Source organism: Rutilus rutilus (genome assembly GCF_951802725.1).
Source record: "Rutilus rutilus genome assembly, chromosome: 3".
NCBI classification, from domain to species: domain Eukaryota; kingdom Metazoa; phylum Chordata; class Actinopteri; order Cypriniformes; family Leuciscidae; genus Rutilus; species Rutilus rutilus.
The window spans coordinates 10,618,398-10,638,910 of NC_140211.1; the positions used below are offsets into that span (position 1 = coordinate 10,618,398).

At 40.3% G+C, this 20,513-nt stretch overlaps 2 protein-coding genes across 5 annotated transcripts in view; one reads left to right on the forward strand and one right to left on the reverse strand.

Annotated features, from left to right (window-relative positions):
- znf638 (zinc finger protein 638) overlaps nt 1–16,677 on the forward strand; it is a 29,138-nt gene extending 12,461 nt beyond the window's left edge. The window contains exons 1-25 of one of the 4 annotated variants that reach the window (XM_084404224.1): nt 620–717; nt 3,305–4,733; nt 5,567–5,628; nt 5,740–5,778; nt 5,916–6,274; nt 6,389–6,609; nt 6,804–6,947; nt 7,705–7,803; nt 7,881–7,921; nt 8,059–8,321; nt 8,405–8,436; nt 8,541–8,675; nt 9,318–9,449; nt 11,113–11,154; nt 11,263–11,394; nt 11,523–11,639; nt 11,735–11,760; nt 11,840–13,763; nt 13,905–13,964; nt 14,045–14,977; nt 15,096–15,396; nt 15,488–15,802; nt 15,915–16,037; nt 16,207–16,328; nt 16,474–16,677. In XM_084404224.1, coding sequence (XP_084260350.1) covers nt 3,519–4,733; nt 5,567–5,628; nt 5,740–5,778; nt 5,916–6,274; nt 6,389–6,609; nt 6,804–6,947; nt 7,705–7,803; nt 7,881–7,921; nt 8,059–8,321; nt 8,405–8,436; nt 8,541–8,675; nt 9,318–9,449; nt 11,113–11,154; nt 11,263–11,394; nt 11,523–11,639; nt 11,735–11,760; nt 11,840–13,763; nt 13,905–13,964; nt 14,045–14,977; nt 15,096–15,396; nt 15,488–15,802; nt 15,915–16,037; nt 16,207–16,328; nt 16,474–16,536 — 6,900 coding nt within the window. In that variant the 5' untranslated portion in view covers nt 620–717; nt 3,305–3,518 and the 3' untranslated portion in view covers nt 16,537–16,677. Of the gene's footprint in view, nt 1–619; nt 718–3,146; nt 4,734–5,566; nt 5,629–5,739; nt 5,779–5,915; nt 6,275–6,388; nt 6,610–6,803; nt 6,948–7,704; nt 7,804–7,880; nt 7,922–8,058; nt 8,322–8,404; nt 8,437–8,540; nt 8,676–9,317; nt 9,450–11,112; nt 11,155–11,262; nt 11,395–11,522; nt 11,640–11,734; nt 11,761–11,839; nt 13,764–13,904; nt 13,965–14,044; nt 14,978–15,095; nt 15,397–15,487; nt 15,803–15,914; nt 16,038–16,206; nt 16,329–16,473 lie in introns of those variants that run through there. The other 3 variants (XM_084404226.1, XM_084404225.1, XM_084404223.1) reach the window with 3 other exon arrangements.
- Nucleotides 16,678–17,412: 735 nt separating this feature from the next.
- LOC311287398 (putative E3 ubiquitin-protein ligase ariadne-2) lies at nt 17,413–20,513 on the reverse strand. Its single transcript, XM_084404227.1, has 4 exons — nt 20,304–20,513; nt 19,605–19,705; nt 19,350–19,523; nt 17,413–18,229 (listed from the first exon to the last, which is right to left on the reverse strand). The coding sequence occupies exons 1-4, from the start codon at nt 20,383–20,385 to the stop codon at nt 17,768–17,770; spliced, it is 819 nt and encodes a 272-aa protein (XP_084260353.1). The 5' UTR covers nt 20,386–20,513; the 3' UTR covers nt 17,413–17,767.

Sequence of the window (20,513 nt, forward strand, 5' to 3'; positions counted from 1 at the left end):
TGCGGTGAGACAGTCGATGTGTGATAGTAAGATCGGTTCAGCTGCAGAAATGTGAGAGAGACATTGATGTGCCAAAATCTCTGACCTTGTGACAAGGATTAGATGTCAAGAACATCAACATGCAGCAACTCTGAGAGTCTGAACTTCAGAATATCAGATTATGACTGGCCCAAAACTAAGCCTACAATTATTCAGTAACTTAAGTTACAGGTGCTTTGTCACACTAAATGTGAACCATGACGCATGCTAACAATGCTAAAATACATAAATATATTATGACTTCATTGAAATATATCGGGGAAAAACGTTTGTAGGCCTACACTGATATGGCGTGATGTTTTAACAACTTTGCCTGAGCCAGCAGAGTCTCAAAAATAAAAACACTGCCATCTCCTGGATATCCTTGAAGGAAAGGACTCCCTCTCTGTTGTTTACAAGAAACGGCATAAAACCTGTCTCTCTTTTCCTACAGTGCAAAAAAAGTTCATCCTTTCCGCGAAATAATAAGTCTGTATAGCCTACGTATTACTGAAAGTTTGATAGTTTTCCGTATCACAAGGGTTCTGGTTCGATTGGTTTTCCTGACTATATGTATTGCTCTACAACTCGTCGATCGAGTAGTCACGTCTGAGACGCAAACCGACCGTCCCCTGAAATCGGAGCGTTTTCTTCATCGGATGCATTTCCATCGTAAGATTTTACATATTAAAATACGAGGTATGTTACTGTGGTGCATTGTAATAGTGTTTTATAGCGCTTGTAACGTTAGTGTAAATGTGGCGATTTCTTTGTCGAATAAAGTGCTTGTTGCTCTGTAACATGACGACGCCGACGAAGAGCGAGGTAAACGAGACTCATGGCGAAGCTGCAGAGCCCGAGGCCTGCACAGATCCAGTTGATTTCACTACCGATCTGCCCATCAGATCACCCATATTGCGTATTTCGTGCATTTAAACATTGCTTTCATTTTTGTATGAGATCCACTGGCCACAAAAACGTCATCACGCAAACACCTCATCCAGACTATAACGCCATTGAAATGATCGACGGTCGATCTTGCGGTGTCGTAATGGGAGCGTTATAGTTTTCTGTTTGGTTATAACGCTTCACGGTCTATCGGTCAGCTGGTCAGTCTCATCACAAATACGTGTTTTTGCCGTTTTTTGCAGTTTGACATGATTTAGTTGTGCTTCATGTGCTTCAGTTTTGCTACCCGGGGAACTGAAGCAGATGCTGGGTTATAACATAGTCTTGTGTTTGTGTATTTCTTCAAAATGCCCCTAAAATGGCTCTGTCTGGTGTCCACTGTCCAGTGGTTGTCATTTAATACAGGTGTAGGCCTGCTATCAGAAATGGCTGCTGGTCAGTGGACATTTTGTGTTCAGTCGCTGATGGCGGCCTCACGTCTGAGACGTTTTTTTTTTTTTAATTGTTTTTTGCAGTAAATATTTTTCTTTAAAACACTTCCTACTGAGTCATGACAGTAAATGGTCTTATTGGTTTTCAAATGCATGGTGGTTAATACAGTTTTTTTTTTTATGTTCCTTCAAATTCTGATATTGAGACCAATACCTTTAAAGTTTTGTATAAGAAAGTTTGGAATTAATCAGTTAAATCAGAAGAATATACTGAAATCAAAATTGACCTCATTTATTTAATTCTCATTGTGCATAATTTTGTTAGAGCACGTTATTATTCGTGAGAAAAACTTGTTCATAATATCTTTCTTTTTTTCGTTTTGATATTGTTTTAGGCTACTTTTTAACACAACAGTGTAAATCCACAATGAAATGGAAATATATAGCCTATATTATTCCATCTTGTGACAGATATCAAAGAGTAACAGATTGTTGAGGAAAAAAATTTAGGGCTGGGACTCCTTGACTGGATTTTGAGATGTGGGCATTGGACAAAAAATGGATGCTGCAGCTTATATGGATAGTTCACCCAAAAATCAAAGTTTTGTCATCATTTACTCACCTTCATGTTGTTCCAAACCTGTACGAGTTTCTTTCTTATGAACTCAAAAGATATTTGAAGAGAATATTAAAGAATGTTGGTAACCCAGACAGTTGACTGTAGCCATTGACTTCCATAGTATTTTTTTTCCTACTATGGAAGTCAATCATTACCGTCAACTGTTAGATTACCAACATTCTTTACATTTCTATCCTTTTAATGCATGCCTGCAGGGACAGGGCTTAAGCAGACTAAATGATTGGAGAATTTATTTTGATTAAAGATTAAGGTAAAAAAAAATAGGCTATGTATTTCAAAGCATAAGATAAATGACACGCATTTGAAAAATAGATATGGTGAACTTTTGTTTCATGCCGACTTAATTGCCTGTTAACTAAGGTTACGCCAATTATGGCCATTAAGGACAGATTTTAATTTATTTTTATTCCAATGGAATATAATTATGTCCTGCCTTACAATTTTTATTTTTAACTTATTTTTTTTTTGACATTATGGAACATAAATGCCGTTTCTTGTTGACTTTAACACTTTCATTTGATTGACACTTTCACTATTTGAAAAAAATATTGAGGTTGATAGGGTGAGATGAATTATAGGCCTTCACCATTCACATCTTTGCTTTACTTTCTGTACTGCGTTTCCCAAAGCACCATAAGCCTAAGTAGATTGTAGAAATCCTTTGGAAAAAACAGCCCTTATTCACTTAGAATTTGTTGTTGTTTTGAGAATTGTTTTAGTGCAGCAGCTCTTTAGTTTATTTTACAGCAGTAGATTCTTTTAGTCTCTTTATTTTCTCATTAAACTGTTCACGAAGATGAATCAACCTAGTGTGATCTTTGTTTACATGGATGGACAATATTGACCGTTCAGACTTCAGACTCCCAAGTTTTATTTTAAAAACCCAGCATTGACATTAAAAAAAGCTCAAGATGGCATACCCTGCATTCATAATATACATCTGTCTAATATCTATGAATTAACAGTCTGACCTATCATGTTGTCCTGTCTTAAGGCATGTCTGTCCCTCCCTGTACATATCCAGGCCAAAAAAAAGAAAGAAAACCACTAAAACTCCTGCATGAATGTTGTGTAAAGATACTCTAAAGCTGTGATATTATTTTCTTTTGTCTGTCTTGTCCTTTTTTGCTTGCTGTTTTCTTCTTCAGTGAAGACATGGAAACCTGTTTTAATCCCATGAAGATGGAGATTTGAGAGTGTGACAGAAGGGGAAAATGGTTGCAGCCGTTTTGCAGTTTCTGTGTGAGGACGTGAAGACGACAAGCCAATAACACTTTCTGTGTGTTTTTTCCCCTAATTTTTCCAGCTTTTCATTGTTCTTGGAAAGTTTTGTGCCCCCTGTTGCAAATTCCCTGAGACATTTTGGGAGTCTGCCGGTCTTAGGCCCCGTCTCCCTCCAGTTGGCACAGATAAAGACTCAGTTGGCACTGCACCAGCTGAATGCAATTGCTGGCACAAGCGTCACTCCGTCTGCAATTGCAACACCTGCTTTGACCTTGCTCAACTTGCTTAAGGTCACCATGTCGCATCCCTTGTATAATCCCCGTGGAGGGCTGTTCCCCAGCGCTCAGAGACCCGTTGTGCCCGGCCAGTATGGTCTTGGGTCACAGCCTCGAATGGAGCTGGGGGCAGCCCGTCTTGGCCCAGGTTCAATGTCCGGTTCTCGTGGGGGATTGGTCAACCAGCCCTTCTCACTAGGACAACGGCAGCCGCAGATTTCCCCAGATCTTGAAGCCGCCATAGACCAGAACCTTCGGGGAGCCCGCGAGGAAGTGCGCCTTCTCACTCAAATGCTCCAGCAACCCAAAAAAGTAGATCCCCGCATGAGAAAGGACACAAGGGATGACGTGCTTTCCTCCGGAGGGAACATCTTTTCAGGGTCTTCGAGATCTGATGAGGTGGACTGGTCCATATACCAAGGCCCCAGCAAGCTCTTCGGATCATCAAGCTTGGATCGTCCTTCCAGTTCCTCACAGCTGTTCCAGTCTCCGGGTTTTGGCGGAGGATCAAGCGGTTTGGACAGCCAACCTCCACCAGAACAGCGGCCTTCACGTTACACCTCTGAAAGTGCCAGCAGCATCCTAGCCAGCTTTGGACTCTCCAATGAGGACCTTGAGCTTCTAAGTCACTATCCAGATGATCAGCTGACTCCTGACAACCTACCGTTTATTTTGCGGGACATCCGTATGCGTAAAGTGAAAAGGGACGTTGATGCGAGATCTCAAGTCATTGACTATGGACATTCTAGCAAATTTGGCTACCCCGAGGAGAGCGCGGATGGCTACGCAAGTGAACAACACCTGCCTAAAGAGTCACCAAAGTATGTGAGTGAGGTCTCTAAACCACCCTTCAGTGGCATGGACATCACAAAGCATCCTCAGCCGTGCCAGCCAGCTCCAGTCCCTGTTCCAAAGCTTCAGAAACCTCCACCAGGAGATCCAAGACTCGTGAAGACGATCCCAGTGAGACCATCTGCATCCCAGACTGTTCTGCCACCCCCCAGTCGACCTCCAGCGCAGATGCCGCCTCAACTTGGGCTTCTTCCAATGATGGCCATGGACAATATCTCCGGAGGTCCGAATGCCAACTGGATCCCGTTCCTTTCTCCTCCAATCAACGTGCCCGCCACCAAGAGGCTTCCGACTCCTACCATGATGAATGATTACTCAGCAGCTACTCCAAGAATCTTTCCTCATACATGCTCTCTATGTAACATTGAATGTGTCCAGATTAAGGTGAGTATCTTCTTACCCAGTAGTGCCTCATTTGTTTGCATTATTTTGCATTATTCGGTGTATGTAAAGGGTCTCGATTGCTGTTTAATTCATTTCGATGTGTTGGTGAACTTTGAGCTAAAAACTGTACTAAATTTAAATCTGAAATAAAATATCAGAAACCTATAATGAAATTTTAATGTTTGTTAACTTCAGTTGCTCAATAATTGTGCAGTTCATTGTGGGTAAAAAAAAAAAAGCCAATAAGCTGATGTAAATAGAGTAGATAATACAGCTGGTAAACCATGGCTGAAAAAAAAAGTTGCATCTTGTCTACTCCAAGCCATTTCCAGCTTCAGAAGAAAATGAATCGGTCCGTTTTCTGGGAACCTGGGGAAGCCTGATGAAAAACCATTTTGCTGAGACCTTGTTTAAGACCTTGGACTGGCTGAAAAAAATATTGTGAAGGCAGACCTGATGACTTTCCACAGTGCTGAAGACAAAAGGCAGATGGTGATCTCAGATGTGTACCTGAAGAACACACTTTGGACCTTTTTTTCTTTTTCTTTTTTTTTTTCTTCATGTTGAAGAAGTTTTGTCGTGACAATCATGGACAATTTTTGTTATGCACTAATGAGACTATAGTGGGTTAAACCAGCTTTATCATGTCTTACTTTTTGACCTCTGGTATTTAATTTAATTTTTTTTTTAAGATCTACTTACAGATCTTGGTCATCTGTTACACCAATTTTTTTTATAATCAGTTGCACTGTTTAAAACACTTACTAATTAAAGCATTCTTTTAAAAGCAAAGACATTGTTAAAGTATTTTCTTTGTTTTGTTTTGTTCACAGGACTGGCTTGAACATCAGAACACAAATCTTCACATTGAGAGTTGTAGGCGTCTTAGGAAACAGTGAGTGTTTTATTATTTGCTCCTATTGCTCATGTTCTCCTTTACCTAAGAATTCCATAGGGTAAATTCTCATTTAACTAACGAAAAGCCATATATTTATTTTTATTATAGATACCCTGACTGGAATGTTGAGTCTGTCTCAGTTTCAAGGTAAATCCCTACCAAAATCAATCTTGAGCATTTAGGTCTCAAAAAAAAAAAAAGTGTATATATATATATCTTATACTTTAAGACAATTGTCCATTTAAATGGCACAAATTCACTTAAAAAATGTCAATCATCCACAGACCTGAGCCCAAATCAGAACACAGCAGCTCAAAGCGGCACACCCGATCACACTCGTACTCCAGGTCCCCCAGTCCGAAGCGGCACCATGACTCTTCAAGCCGTCGTAAACGCTCCCGTTCCCGATCCCGAAGCCCTAGAAGGCACCGGCGTAGCAGAAGTCACAGCCGGTCCCCCCATAGGAAGTCTCGAGGAAGTCCTTACAGACGAAGGTCCCGTAGTCCTCCATCTCAACGATCAAGGTCTCCAGGTTACAGTAGGCGCTCTCCTGCACGCCGTTCGAGTCCCCGCCGGAGCAGCCCCTCCCGGCTGCAGAGATCCAGCAGTAGTGAACGACTGGCCATGAAACTCATGTCATCAGGTAAGATCACTTATTACAATGCTCTTGCAATGCAATGTATAATGTTTTTTATTTTTTTGTGTGCTTTCAAATCACTTGGTGTACTACTACATGAAGTTCTTTTCTCCCCCACAGCTGAGCTTTCCTCAATTACAGACAGTAATACTTTGAAGGCTGTGGTGAAGTCCTTGGCACCAGCCTTGCTGGCTGAGCTAGCAAAAAAGAAGAGCGTTTCCTCTACTTCCTCATCAAAGGGAAGCAGCAGCAGTAGCTGGAAACGTCCTTCACCACCTAAGAGAACTGAATACTCCAAGTCAAGCAGAACCGCCGTCACAAAGACCCCCAGCGCTCCAAAGGTACATCTTCATACAGCAGTTACATGCAGTTGTAAATGTGCTTGTTCCTTTATTACTTTGGCTTTAAGGTCATTATATTGTCGTATTTGCTGCAGGGTCATTAGAAAACACTTTTGGAAAAAAAAAAAAGATAAGAGTATCTGTGCTAAAAATATGAAATCTAATTGCTATCTTTGTTTTTGCATGATATGAAGCCTAAAGGCAGGGATGCCCCGGGCACATCATGTTTGCTGAGGCTCATTGGACTTCCTCATGGGACTACCAACAAAGAACTGTCTGATGCAATTGAACCTTTTGGCAAGATATACACTGCCATCCTCCTGAAGGCAATTCGAGAGGTAAACACTGCAATATTGTGAATTAATATAACAGTTTAACTTTAACTTTAACTTTTTATTTACATTTATTCCTGTAATGGCTAAGATGAATTCTCAGAATTAGGCTTGCTGCGATAGTCGGCTGCGCACCGATTACATAACTTGCCCGGCCCCGCCCTCCACCGTTGTTTTTTTGGTTGTTTTTTATACTAATACAAATGATTTAGTTCAGTTAGAGAACAGACACTACAATTTAAAAACAGACCATGCCTGGTTAATTCAGCGTGAGTCGAGCGACAGTCGCAGCACAGATCAGCAGCAGGAGTCAGATTTCACGTGACGAGAGTGAGGCAAGACTGCGAGATTACTGACAACACGATGGCAGAAGATTTGGTTTCAATGTAAAATGTAAAAGCACCTATTTGGCAATATTTTGGATTTAAACCCAATGCTAATTGGGAACCTGCAAACATTAATTAGGCAGTCTGTAAACTTTCCCTGATGAAGGTGGCAACTTCCAGAGGAAACACTTCTAATTTACACACACACGTTCAAGCGTACCACTGGAATGAGTCTGCCATGCTTATTCCTTTTGCTAATAACGCCATCTTATTCGTTTTGTTAAAAGTTCTATGTTTAATATAAGCGAGTTTGTCGTTATACTGTTTTGTTGTTGTGCTTTTCATTAAGAGTAATAATGAACCCACCATTCAAGCGATTGCCATCCCCAAATTGCCGCTAATTTGTGAAAGCAAACGTTTGTGATTCTTCTCTTCAGGCCTCTGTATGTATGGAGAGAGAGGAGGATGCCAAAGCTCTGCTCAACTTTAAGAACCTGACAATTCGTGGTCAAATCATTAGGATCTGCATGGAGAAGGTATGTCTGTCAAGTCCACTTAGAGATGTGAACTATGCCAAGCTCTGCCATTAAATCCGATCTGTGCACTTTTGTAGGATGCAAGAGATGATGATGATAGGAGGAAACCTTTCAAGAAGTAAGTTCTCATGCATGCAGTGGTTTTGCAGTACATCTAAAAATTAACCAGATTATTATTATTTTTTTTTTAAGATTATATGCCTGTTTTGAACATTTTACAAATGGTTCTGTGAATGTATTTGTGACTTATTATAGAAAAGAGGTGACCATGACAAAACCAACTCAGTCAGCGAAAATGAAGGGTGCAAATCCAGTGAAAGGTGCAAATCCAGTGAAAGGTGCAAATCCTGTGAGGGTTGCAAATCCAGTGAAGGTTGCAAATCCAGTGAAGGCATCTCAGCCAGCTAAAGCAAAAGAGTTGCCAGGTTTCAAGACACCTCAAGTAACCAAGGCAAAACCGAACGACCCCAAAAAGATGGTACAGGCAGCTAAAGTTAAACCCACTGTTAAGGGTTCAGGTAAGTTACTGCATCTTCCTTTGTAGTTGTTCCGGTGGTCATGTTGGACAATCTGTATAACATTTGTTTGTGTAATTTGGCAGAGACCGCAGTTGCCAAGAAGTTTATAAAGAAGGTATGTTATTTGGTGTTCTCCCTCTAAACTGTATATACACAAACTTACAGTATATATAATTTTTACAAATAATAACTACTTCTACCTTCTTTCTTTGACTACAGGAAGTACCCTGGAGAAAAAATATAGTCGAGATTACGAATCTTCCAGAGGAAGGGGTTACTGAGGATGACCTCACCAATCTTGCTAAACCATATGGGTTCATTGCAACTCCTGTCATAGCAATCACTCAACAGAAGGTAATAACATTTAAAGGTGCTGTATGTAATTTTTTTTACTGTACTAAAGCATAAAAATACAATAATATGTTTGCAGAGATTTAGGAAACATGCTAAGTTCAAATACGTGTTAAAAAAAAAAAAAAAAAAACAACAATGCTACAGCCAGTTACTTTGTTACTTGTGTGAAGTATTTCGACATCACTAGTTGACATTTGGTGGAAAACGCAGTATATTGCAGCCATGGAAGCCTGCAATCAAACTGGATCAGAAATCTCAAATTTGGTAGCCTTAGTATCCATAAAAAAAAAATATATATATATATATATATATATATATATATATATATATATAGGCAATTCTTTTCCATGATAGTTAAACAATGATTTTCTGCTAAAGTTAGCTGATGCTACTAGAAGGGATTGATATGAGCTGGTTTATAAGTTGCGAACAATAAAAACATTCCTAACATATACATTAGCTGATTAACTTACATTGTCAATGGCACTGATTCCTATTTCCTGTCTTTGTTGAATGACACTGCAAAGATTACATAAATCCTTGATTTTAAAAAATGGATGTGGTCTTTTTGTTATTATATTGTTATTAGTATTCATATCATATTGTATTATGTATTTTAACAGTATTTGTATGCTTTTTTAGGCCTACCTACAGATGCCCAACACAGAGGCAGTTGAAGCAATGGTGAAGGCCTGCTCTGAGAACCCAGCTAAAGTGAAAGAGAAAGAGATAACCGTAAAGATGATGGTGCAACCTATAGACCTGAACTACACCGTGAGTGTGCACTCCATCTCTGTCTGAAATTATAAAGAGGAAAAACTATTTTATAAATGTCCTAGAAACATAGAAATCGTTGGTTCTTACCTCAGTTTTATTATAGCAACTGTCTGTAGTTTTGTGTATTTTTGCAACTTTAGAGCCCCCTACTATAGGCCATTTGTACATGCTATACATTTGACAGTGTTGAGCTCTACATAAAAACAAAACAAAAACACCTCTACTAATTGCGTTCAGAGGTAAAGTTGTTTCTTGTTGATGCGGATTCCTGGACAAGCCCCTGTGGTTAGTGCAGTTGTCATACCTTGCAGACATTTTCGACTGGTAGAATTTGTTGAACGCATCAATGGAAGGGAGAGATGCCAACATCTTTCTTCCTTCAGACAAAAAGGCAGTGCTAAAGGACTGAGACAACAATTCGGTCGTTATTTTAGTGAGGATTTCAGTTCATTTGTTTGGGTCAGAAATCCCTTCAGTTGTCCTGGAAAAGACCTTTCAGTAGAGATAGAGGAGCAGTCAGTGGATTTAAAGAGCGATACCAAATTGCGACACCTCTATAGCTCTTGCTCTCTGCCTTCGTTGGGATTGAGTGTGATGACTGCAGTTGTCTGACGACGACGCAAAATTACTTCTTCCATTCGCCTCAACTTATCTGTGTGAGGCCGGGTTTTCAGAATTGACTGCCTTGTAAACCAAGTACCGAAATCGGCTCCACGTGGAGGATGACATCAGGCTTGCGCTGTCCAACATTGAACCGTGAATTGTAAGATTGTCACATAAAAGGGGAGGCTTTTGGGGGGGCTTTAGTTCCAAAAGTTTGAGAACCTCTGTAGTGTGGAGTATTACAGAGGTTTCAACTCTGGCCCTCGAGGTCCACTTTCCATCAGAGTTTTGCTCCAACCTTGATGGAACACACCTGGCTGTAACTTTCTAGTTAGTCTGAAGACCTTGAATAGCTTGTTCAGGTGTGTTCGATTAGAGTTGGAGCTAAACTCCGCAGGAATTTGGACCACGGGGACCAGAGTTGAGAACCCCTGGACTATCACAAGCTAACAGAGATAGGTTTGGAAGGTTGCAGACTTTCGAAGCTTACCTGCCATGAGTGGTATTTATTTGCATGCTATCCTGAGACAGGACTGTAAGAAGACTTTTCACATCCCAGACAAACTACAAAACTCTGAGATAGGGATGCCATTGATAAGATTATAGCCTACTTTGCTGTCTATCATAAATAACACTGGCAAGTAGGTTTTTTTTCTCCTGAAACGGACAGCTACCGTCAAGACCAAACAGTTTCCAATGTCATGCCCACTTATTTATTTTTTTTTGTAGATTCTTCTGTCAACGGTCTCTTTGGTCTCTTAGCCTCTTTCATGATGTCTGTACTAATAATACTTCTTCATTAAAGCTACGTTGGTGTGACATATTGTGTGACGTACTGCTGTAAAGCAATCCACTCTTTTCACTGAATTTCGTACCTATTCATGGATTACTTACAGTTGCTTTAAACACTCTGTTCTCATTTAAGAACACAACACTGGCAAAATGGGCTCTCTTTGTTGTCTATAAGAGAGAGAGTGCATTACGTCTCAAGTACATTTATACTCTTGATTAATACTGGTTAGTACTGACCAACTGTTTTATCCTTTTCTTCCCAAAGGAGTCAGTTTTCAGAGTGATCATGGGCATGGAGAAATCACCTGTAAGTAAATGCTGAAGAGATAACACTGACTTAAAATAAAATGAAATAACTTGTATCATGTCTCAGACTATTCTATAGTGAATGTTTTTTTTCCCCTTCTGACCACAGGAAATCATCACATTGCCAGAACGCCTTCTCATTGTTAGTAATGTACCAAAAACACTTGTGGCAAACAAAGAAGTAGAGACCGTAATCAAACGCTATGGTAAATTCAAGAAGGTTTTGCCTCTAAATGGCAGGGTAAGAAACTCAAATTTAAACTTATTTTTACTTGCATAATATCTGCAGATCTATTTCCATTATTAAAGGAAAGTAAAATATCTCAGCTGACTGTTGTAATATTGTTTTTAATTTTCTTTCAATCTCAGATGATTTTTGAAATGGAGAATGCTGCTATGGCTAGGGCTATTTTCATCCGCTTCCTTAAGTTTCGTTGTGTAGTCCAGAACAATACCCTCAACTTCCAACTGGCCAAACCAATCAAGGTAGTTTAGCAGGTTTTGTTAGCCATTTGTATGTGTAGCATCACTTGTTTCACAGTGGCAATTAATACCTTAACATGTTGTTATTTATTTAACAGCTGAAAAAGAAGCAAGATGCGAAAGGGTAAGAGGCGAAGAACTAAATATTTAGCTTTTCTTTATACAGTGATTCTGGAAATTTCTAAATAATTTTCTCCTCTTAGAACGAAGCCTCCTGGTCAATCAGCAGCAACAGAAAGTAAACCTAATACGGCCAAAGCTAAAAAGCCAGTGGCTGCAGCAGCAGCTTCTGGTGCATCTACTACATCTACTGTGCACAGTGAAGAAAAGTTGAAGTTGAAAACCCAAGTTACTGTAGCACCCAAAGACACTGCAGTTGGAATGCCTGCTAATGTACCTACTCCTGAGATTAAAGAAGAGATGGATACCCAAGCTGTTACTGAAACTGTCATGGTGACCCCGGAGACTGAATCTGTGAAAAAAGAGCATGAAGCTGGATCCTTAGTTCCCAGTGCAGAACCTGAGTCTATGAACAAGGAGCTTGAAATTGGATCCTCTGTTCCCTCTTCAGAATCTGCCATTTCAGTTGAGTCTGGGAAAGCAAAGCTTGAAGTTGAATCATCTGTTCCCTCATCAGAATCTGCTGTTTCAGTTGAGTCTGGGAAAGCAAAGCTTGAAGTTCAGTCATCTGTTCCCTCTTCAGAATCTGCCATTTCAGTTGAGTCTGGGAAAGCAAAGCTTGACGTTGAATCATCTGTTCCCTCTTCAGAATCTGCCGTTTCAGTTGAGTCTGGGAAAGCAAAGCTTGACGTTGAATCATCTGTTCCTGCTTCAGAATCTGCAGTTTCAGTTGAGTCTGGGAAAGCAGAGCTTGAAGTTGAATCATCTGCTCCTGCATCAGAATCTGCTGTTTCAGTTGAGTCTGTGAACACAGAGAATGTAGTTGGATCCTCTGTTCCTGCTTCTGAATCTGGAAAAACAGTGCTTGAAATTACATCCTCTGTTCCTGCTTCAGAATCTTCAGTTTCAGTTGAACCTGGGAAAGCAAATCTTGAATTGGCATCCTCAGTTCCCTCAGGAGAATCCGCTGTTTCGGTGGTGTCTGCAAAAGCAGAGTATGAATTGGCTTCTTCAGAATCTGTTGTCTTATTTGACACAACTGATCAGACATTGACTTCACTCGCGAACGACAATCAGAATGCCCCACAGGCTGAAGATGCTCCCAAAGAATTGGTTCCTACATCTGTGGAAGAAAGCAAAATTGACAATGATAAGCAAGACGACGACAAGGATGTTGAGTCCAAGTCAGATATGGATATTGTTGCTTCAGCTGTGAGCAGTGAGGAAACGGCAGTAGAGGCCATGGAGACACAGAGTCCAGAAGAACCTACCAAAGGCACTGATGTCAAAGAGGAAGCATGTGGACAACAGGAGCTCAAGATCAACGAGGGTCAATCGAATGACTTGATAGTGACACCAACTGAATCTTTAGAGGCGGACATTAACCATGAGTCAAGTAATCAAACTGAACTTGCAGCCGTTGCATCTGACTCCATTTCGACTTTAGATTCTGCCTCTGATCTGCCCTCCACTTCTGATCAAACTGTCAGTAATTCATCTGTCACAGTTAATATTGCCTCAAACCTTCCCCAAACAGTGCCTGAGCCCTTACAGATCGACGACGACTCTCTGGACTTTCCTCCGGTTACGCAGGAAATTTTGAAGGCCCTTGAATTAGCTGTCCATCAGTGTCGCTTACAGTCTTCATTAAAACGTGCTGAAGAGGAAGCCAAACAGAAGGCAGAGATGGAGAAAAAAGCTGCAGAGAAGACAACCACAAAAGGTCCATCAAGCTCAAAGAAACCTGCTCAAGCGACGAAGAAAACCACTCAAGCAGAGAACAAAAAACAAGCAGAAAAAGAGAAAAAGTCTCAGAACTCTGGGTCCAGAAGCAGGCCTGTGGACACCTCATCCCCAGAGAAGGAGTCAGCTTCTAGGCACAGGAACAGGGGTAATTCTGAAGAAGATGGTCCTACCACCAGGCGTGGGGGATCATCCACCCGAAGAAGTAGGCGAGAATCCAGTCCTCCATCAAAGCGATCAAGGGGGCATGATGTTGATCGCAGGGTGAGAAGGACCATATATTTTATATATATATATATATAGTTAAGACAGTTTTTACTTTGATGGTTCTGTTTCTTCAGTTGTGAAATTGCTCTGAAATGTTAATGTTTTTGCTTGATTTGTTGTTTTTGCTTTTTTTTATAGAGTCATAGCAAAAACTCACAACCTTCAAGGAGTCACTCAAAAACAAGGACAACCGAAAAGGTAAGCATCAACATTGAACACGATTGCGGTCTAATAACTGGAAAAATAGACGTTGCTGATTAGGAATTTGTGCTTTCCAGGAAAACGATGAAGAACCTTTTCCATTTAACATTGATGAGTTTGTCACCGTTGACGAAGTAGGGGATGATGCAGAGGACACTGTGGCCCCAGATGAAGAGGACACTGTGGCCCCAAACGCAGAGTCTTCAGCTAGGGACGAGAAGATTCAGGATGAACCCGATCCCCATTCTATCGTTTCTCCTATTGCACAGTCAAGTCAAGCTAATACACCAGAACATTCTAACAAGACTATACCTTCTGAGACAGGGGAACCTGGAGTTATTGAATGTATGGACAAAATGGACACCAAGACTGAAGAAACCACGGCAGTTGCGGAAGTGGTCGCATCTCAAGAGCCAGAAGAGTCTCAGGAAGAGTGTGTTGATAAACTGCTGGGAACAGATGGGATGGAAACTGCTGTTGTTAAGAACGAGACAACAGAGCTTTGTACTGTAGCAGAAAGTGCTTCAGCCAAGATGGATGCCAATGTTGAGACCCTTTCAACCGTGAAAGAAAGCACTGACATTGGGGTCTTGGATGAATTTGAGCCAAGCCAGGCAGTTTCCTCCTCTCCTTCACAAAAGGAAGGCTGCCCACCAACTTCTGCAGAAACTTTAGTGAAATCAGAAGATGACCAACCCAAACTGCCTGAAACATCTGCCCCAGAGATGGACAGTAAAGATGAGGCGACTGTGATCTCTGAACTTCCATCCCATGATGCTTTGGTTACTCTTGATGAGGTCAGTGAGGGTGAGGAAGATTATCCTGATGAATCAAATGAGGATCAGCGGTCAAAGGCTGATGAAGTTCCTGAAGGACTTTTAACAGTTGATGAGGTTGGAGAAGATGAAACGGGGGGTGAAGAATACCAGTTGGACAAAGAACTTCAAGGCCTGGTAACGTTGGATGAGATTGTTGATGAAGAGGAGGAATTTGATTCATTCAACCCTGAGGTCAGTTCTTTTTTTGGTTGCCAACACTTCAATTGTATTTAAACCCATCATTAAGGCTACCTTGGTTTGGTTTAGTTCTTTCCTGTATGTTTACATGGCCTTTTTTTATTTTTTTTAGACTCTTGTAACCTTGGATGAGGCCAAAGGTGACGATGAGGAGATTGAGGAATTGGAGAAAAGTGAAGCCAAGCCAACCAGTCCCAGAAGAAGAACACCAATCATACCAGAGGAGCCTGTGAAATCACCAAGCCACGAAGAGGATTCATGTGACCTGGAAGAGCTCCGCAAGATGAATTTTGTAACTGTGGATGAAGTTGGGGAGGAGGAAGACGAACAACCACCTAGCGAAGAGATCAAAGAGGAGAAGCATATTAAAAAGAGAGCTACAAGGGCCAAAAAGAGGGCTCGTCAGACCCCAGGTGAGTAAAAGATAGAAAGGAGGGTTTTTTTTAAAGTCTAAACGGCACGTGGGTTTTGTAATCACTGTTGTCCCCTTTTTGCTCTTTTTAGTGAGGCGATCCACAAGGGGTAAAAGAGGGGCGACAAAGAGTGCTGAAGAAGAAGAGGAGCCCGAGATGAGTGCGGAGTGTGAACCAGCGGCAGCTGCTTCCATAAGCGAGAGTCCTCCTGCAGCTCTAGAATCCATGGATCTTAATGTTAAGCCAGAACCGCAAATGACTGAAACAGTTCCAGATTCATTGAGTCTGGAGCTCTCTTCAGGGTCAGAAGAGGACAGGCCTAGAGCTAAAGATGATGACAATTCTGCTAAGTCAGAAAGCGATATTGTTGGCACACCAGTCTCTGATAAAAAATCCACTATCAAAGGTATTCAATCTCATAGACAACTATTTTACATCACATATTAATATATTTTAGCTGGGGTTTTTTGTACCGTTGCATGTTCTCACTTATACCTTTCCTTCATTTTAATTTGCAGAAGAGTCCAAGCAACGTCGGGAGACTGAGTCGATACAGGAACCCGAGGTTAAAAAGGCCCGCTCTCAATCCCCTGTGAGTGAAGACTTCACCTTGCCCCCGTTTAGCCCAGACAACCCCATTGGTAAGAGATCCACTACAAACGACACTAACATCAGCTCTAAATTATTGGCTTTCTATAACCAAAAAGGCTTTGTTTGATAATGCTGTGAACAATGACTGAATCATATGCTTTATCACATCACCTCCAAGCTGATTTTTTTTTATTTATTTTTTTTATCTGTGTTTCACAGGGGTTGACTTTGTGGTGCCCAAGACAGGTTTCTTCTGCAGACTCTGCTCTTTGTTCTATGGCAATGAGGAAACTGCTAAGAAAAGTCACTGTAGTAGCCTAAGGCATTACCAGAACATGGAGGTACAAGTTTCTATTTCATTTCTGAATGTTAATTGCACCTTATTTACTTATTGGGATTAAATATTATTTTAAATGCTGTTAAAGTCCATTCTGAACACTCTCATTTATTTAGTTACCTTTTATCCTCTTTCTCTCCCTCCTCCAGAAATACTACAAGAAGCTCAAGTCTCAGCAGACAACGTCCAGTCAAAGTTCTGCATCTGAATAGCCCCTATTAAGTTGTTGTTTTTTTTTCATCAAAGTTAACAGATGGGTCCAATTATTTTGTTGTAAAATTTTATTACATTTTCTTGTTTAGAATTAAGTACATTGCCTCATGCTAAATAAACACATAATCAGTAAAAAAAAAGTCTCTATACGTGCTTCATTAGTTTGAAATGTCTATAATATTGTGATGTCTGCATTATAATGACAAATATAAGATTTTCAGAATGATCACTGGAATGCCTGATGATGTCTTAAAGGTCTCAAGACTTGTTTCAGTAATATTAAAAAAGAACTGAGACAGGTATCAAGGTCTTCTCTCGTTCTCCTGTGATTTAAGACTTCACCTTGTTCCCCGTTTAGCTCAGATTACCTCACTGGAAAAAGAGCTCACATCAGTGTGAGATGTACCATAATCAGCTACATTATCATGCAACCTAGAATGTACCGTTTTTATCAGTAGGTTTTGCACGCTTAATTGTTGCATTATTTAGTTGTATTGCATCTTAACTTTTGTTGGCACTACATCTGAGCTGAAAAACCAGTTCCTATTTTCATAGGGCCTTAAGGGAAACTCCATTCAACATTTGCCATATAATTAAATTGTTTACCTGTCTTAACATTTGAGCTATTGGATTAAGAAATTTCCAGAGAAGAATAAAGGAACTTTGTCCACTGGAATCTCGGCACATTTCTCAGAAAATAAAATGTCAGCATAGATTTTTGGTTTCAGTATAACAAAAACCAAAACCAGTATACCTCCATTCCACTCAGTTTCTTTGCCAGAAGGATATCTGCAACAGATTTCACTCAGAAACTACTAGTAAAGTACACAAAGAAATGGCAAATAACAAATTGAAAGCACAATTATAATTTTTTTGGGAAAGATTTCTCCTATAATCTTTGTTTTATTTACAACTTTCAAAAACCACAATTTTTCTGCTTTTCTTTTTAGTACTGATTAAATATCCCATGGCACAATATTCATCAGCTAACTGACTTCATTTTCATATAGTGCAGTTATGCCACAACAAATTTGGCAGGCCATGTGACAATTATGAACACATTTTATTCCATTCCATTTTATTTAGAGAACAAGAGCAATGGACAGAAATCTACACAAAAAGCCTTCAACTTACATATTTGATTTTTGCATAAAATCACAGCTTATTTATTACACACAAGGAATGGAACATTTTAATATAGCCTTTAACGTGTCATTTTGATTGGCTTCTTCAATTGTTTTCACTTCTATTCCAGATAGGAATGGAAGTCTGCCGTGGCGCGACCCCAGCTGAACAGCCAATGTACCAACTGCTTGTTGGTAAACATATTTTAGTGACTTTCAGGCAGACGAAGCAGAATTCTACCCTGCAGCGATTACATATGATATTCTTGCACCCTTTTGTGTTGTGCTCAACAAGATTGCCACAAGTGGGGCAAGCCCGCATGGAGGGACAACTCACATTTTTAACTTCAGGGAGTGTTATATCACGACATTTTGCCAGCTTTTCGATGTCGGGATTGGTGCAGTCAGGGTTGTCACAGCGGTCAGATCGAGGGCCTGGACCTTTCCACTCTCTCATACACTGCCAGCAGAACTGATATGTCCGACCCATCTCAGCTGTGCAGATTGTGCAAATGGCACAGAGGTTGGTAATGTCTTCTCTCTCAACAAATGTTTGACAGCCAGGACACTGGTAAATAAAGGTAAATAGATAAAGTTAATGATCAAGGAATGGGAAAAGAAGCATATTCTAAGTAACATTTTAAAGCGGACATATGAAAATCGGACTTTTTCCATGTTTAAGTGCTATAATCGGGTCACCGGTGCATCTACCAACCCAGAAAACGTGAAAAGTGACAACCCAGTAACTTTGTTTTGGTAAGCCTTTCTCTGCAAGCATGTCAAAAAAATAAATCAGATTTCGCTCCCCTTCTGACGTAGGAAGGAGATCTTATTATAATATTGCCGACCCTAAATCTGCACGTTTCCACCCACGGCTGTTCTAACGCAAAGCATGCCATCTCTCGCTCAGGCTTCATCCTTGTGGTATTTTGACCAAAAAATCTCACAGCTGTCTTATAAAGACCTAAGGGAACTGCGTCAACTTGTGTAAAAGTTAAACATGATGGTACATGTAAGTCGATGAAATAAATCAATGTAACTCCACAACAGCTACATAAATGTATCCACTAACCATTTAGAAATGCCCAGGTGTTTCTAAAAGTTGCAACCTCTTCCTGAGTCTCTCTGTAAGGCTGCACTCCGCTACTGGTTATTTCTGAGATTTTGGATGAGTGAGATTATTCGCATGTTTTGTTATTGCCGGTGTTGTGCCGAATTTAGACCCCCTGCCAAATTATTACCCTCGTTGAAGTCAATACCTGATTGCCTAATCCTAACCCCTCCCTCGCAACTAATCCTAAACCTACCAATGCTAGGGGGGTAATAATTTGGCGGGGATCGAAATTCGGCACAACACCTGAATATCCGAAGCTCATGGCCCTGTTCTGAACAGGACAGGGAGCAGCAGCTCATTTGCATTTAAAGGGACACACAAAAACAGTGCGTTTTTGTTCACACCCTAAAATGGGCATATTTGACAAGCTAATAAATGATCTGGGAAGTATTTAGAGCTGAAATTTTGCAGACACATTCTGGGGACACCGTAGATTTATATTACATCTTGTGAAAAGGGGCATAATATGTCACCTTTAATAAAAATAGAAAAAAAATTGCATCCTTAACATATGAATATACAAGGATGCAATTATTTTTGGATACATGCATCTGAGTGTGCACCAGTAACTCACTGTTTTGTGTTCGCAGTACTCAGCTGCAGCCAGGACAGCCATTGTCTCTTCAAAATGGCTCTGTTCCTCCTGTGTCAGTACAGCCAACCTCCGCACCTCCACATAGGGCCATTCTGCATTGCATCTTTGTACTGTGTCATCTTTAAGTGCGGGGCACAAAAACTTGTGCTGACCCTGAGAATGAAAGGCAGAAATAATTATAGATTACTGTAAGTATGTGCCTGTTAAGAAGTACTGATTCTTTATTCTAAATACCTGGTCAAGTAGACTTCGACACCAGCCAGTCAATGACTGTGGAGTAACAGCATGGCCACATGACATCTCAGCACGACGAGTGTCAGGGTCATCATCCCCGGCTGAATATAAAAGTTAATTTTTATACTTAACAAAATCACAAGGAAATTCAGTACTATTGACAATACAAGCTTCTATATGCGAAAACCTTTGGCCATTGCTTGTGCAGGCAGTGTGCATGGCTTCATTTCAAGAGTGAATCAACTGATTCATCATTTAATTTTTTATTATTAATTTGATATTCTGAGTAATTTACAGTTGGTTTGATTCCTTGAGGCCAAATAGTGTTGTAGTTTAATGGATTTACAGTAGCCCTATTGCATACATTTAAAGATGTGAAATGCCAGTTTCAAAAACAGCCTTGTGCAATAAATGTTAGTTTGGTATCATAATGTCATAGTTAAATTGATTTATAGGGATAATTAATATTTTATTTCTTGAAATTAGCCTTGTGCTATATTTGGATTGGTTTGGGCTGAAGAAATTTAATTGCCAGAGAGTTTAATGGTATGAAACCGAATGCCTAGCGAATCTAAATTTAACAGCCGTTGGGATTATTGAGACAATTAAAGCGCAACTTGGTTTCAGTTTCTCTCTGCCTCCTTAAAATAAAAACTAATATACATTTTTTTTTTTTTATAAACAGTAGTAAATACATACTTATGTCATCCTGGCGCGTTACAAACTTCAGCGTCGTGTCATTGGGATCGTAGCGTTTTTCTTCGTGCTGTTGTTCCGTCATTTTTGGTCCAACAGTTCAAAACGGTTTAGAAATGAAACCAAGACTGATGTTGACGGAGTTTTGTTGTCTTTCCAGTTTGTCACATGGCTTCTCGACTGATGGGTTGAGATAGCCTACCTGTAAAGTAG

Coding starts and splice junctions, on each gene's coding strand:
- LOC311287398 (XM_084404227.1), bottom strand. CDS start 20,385: ATGACGGAACAACAGCACGAAGAAAAACGCTACGATCCCAATGACACG. Junction 19,706..20,303: donor AACGCGCCAGGATGACATAA/GTATGTATTTAC, acceptor TTTTATATTCAG/CCGGGGATGATGACCCTGAC. Junction 19,524..19,604: donor GTCGAAGTCTACTTGACCAG/GTATTTAGAATA, acceptor TTTCATTCTCAG/GGTCAGCACAAGTTTTTGTG.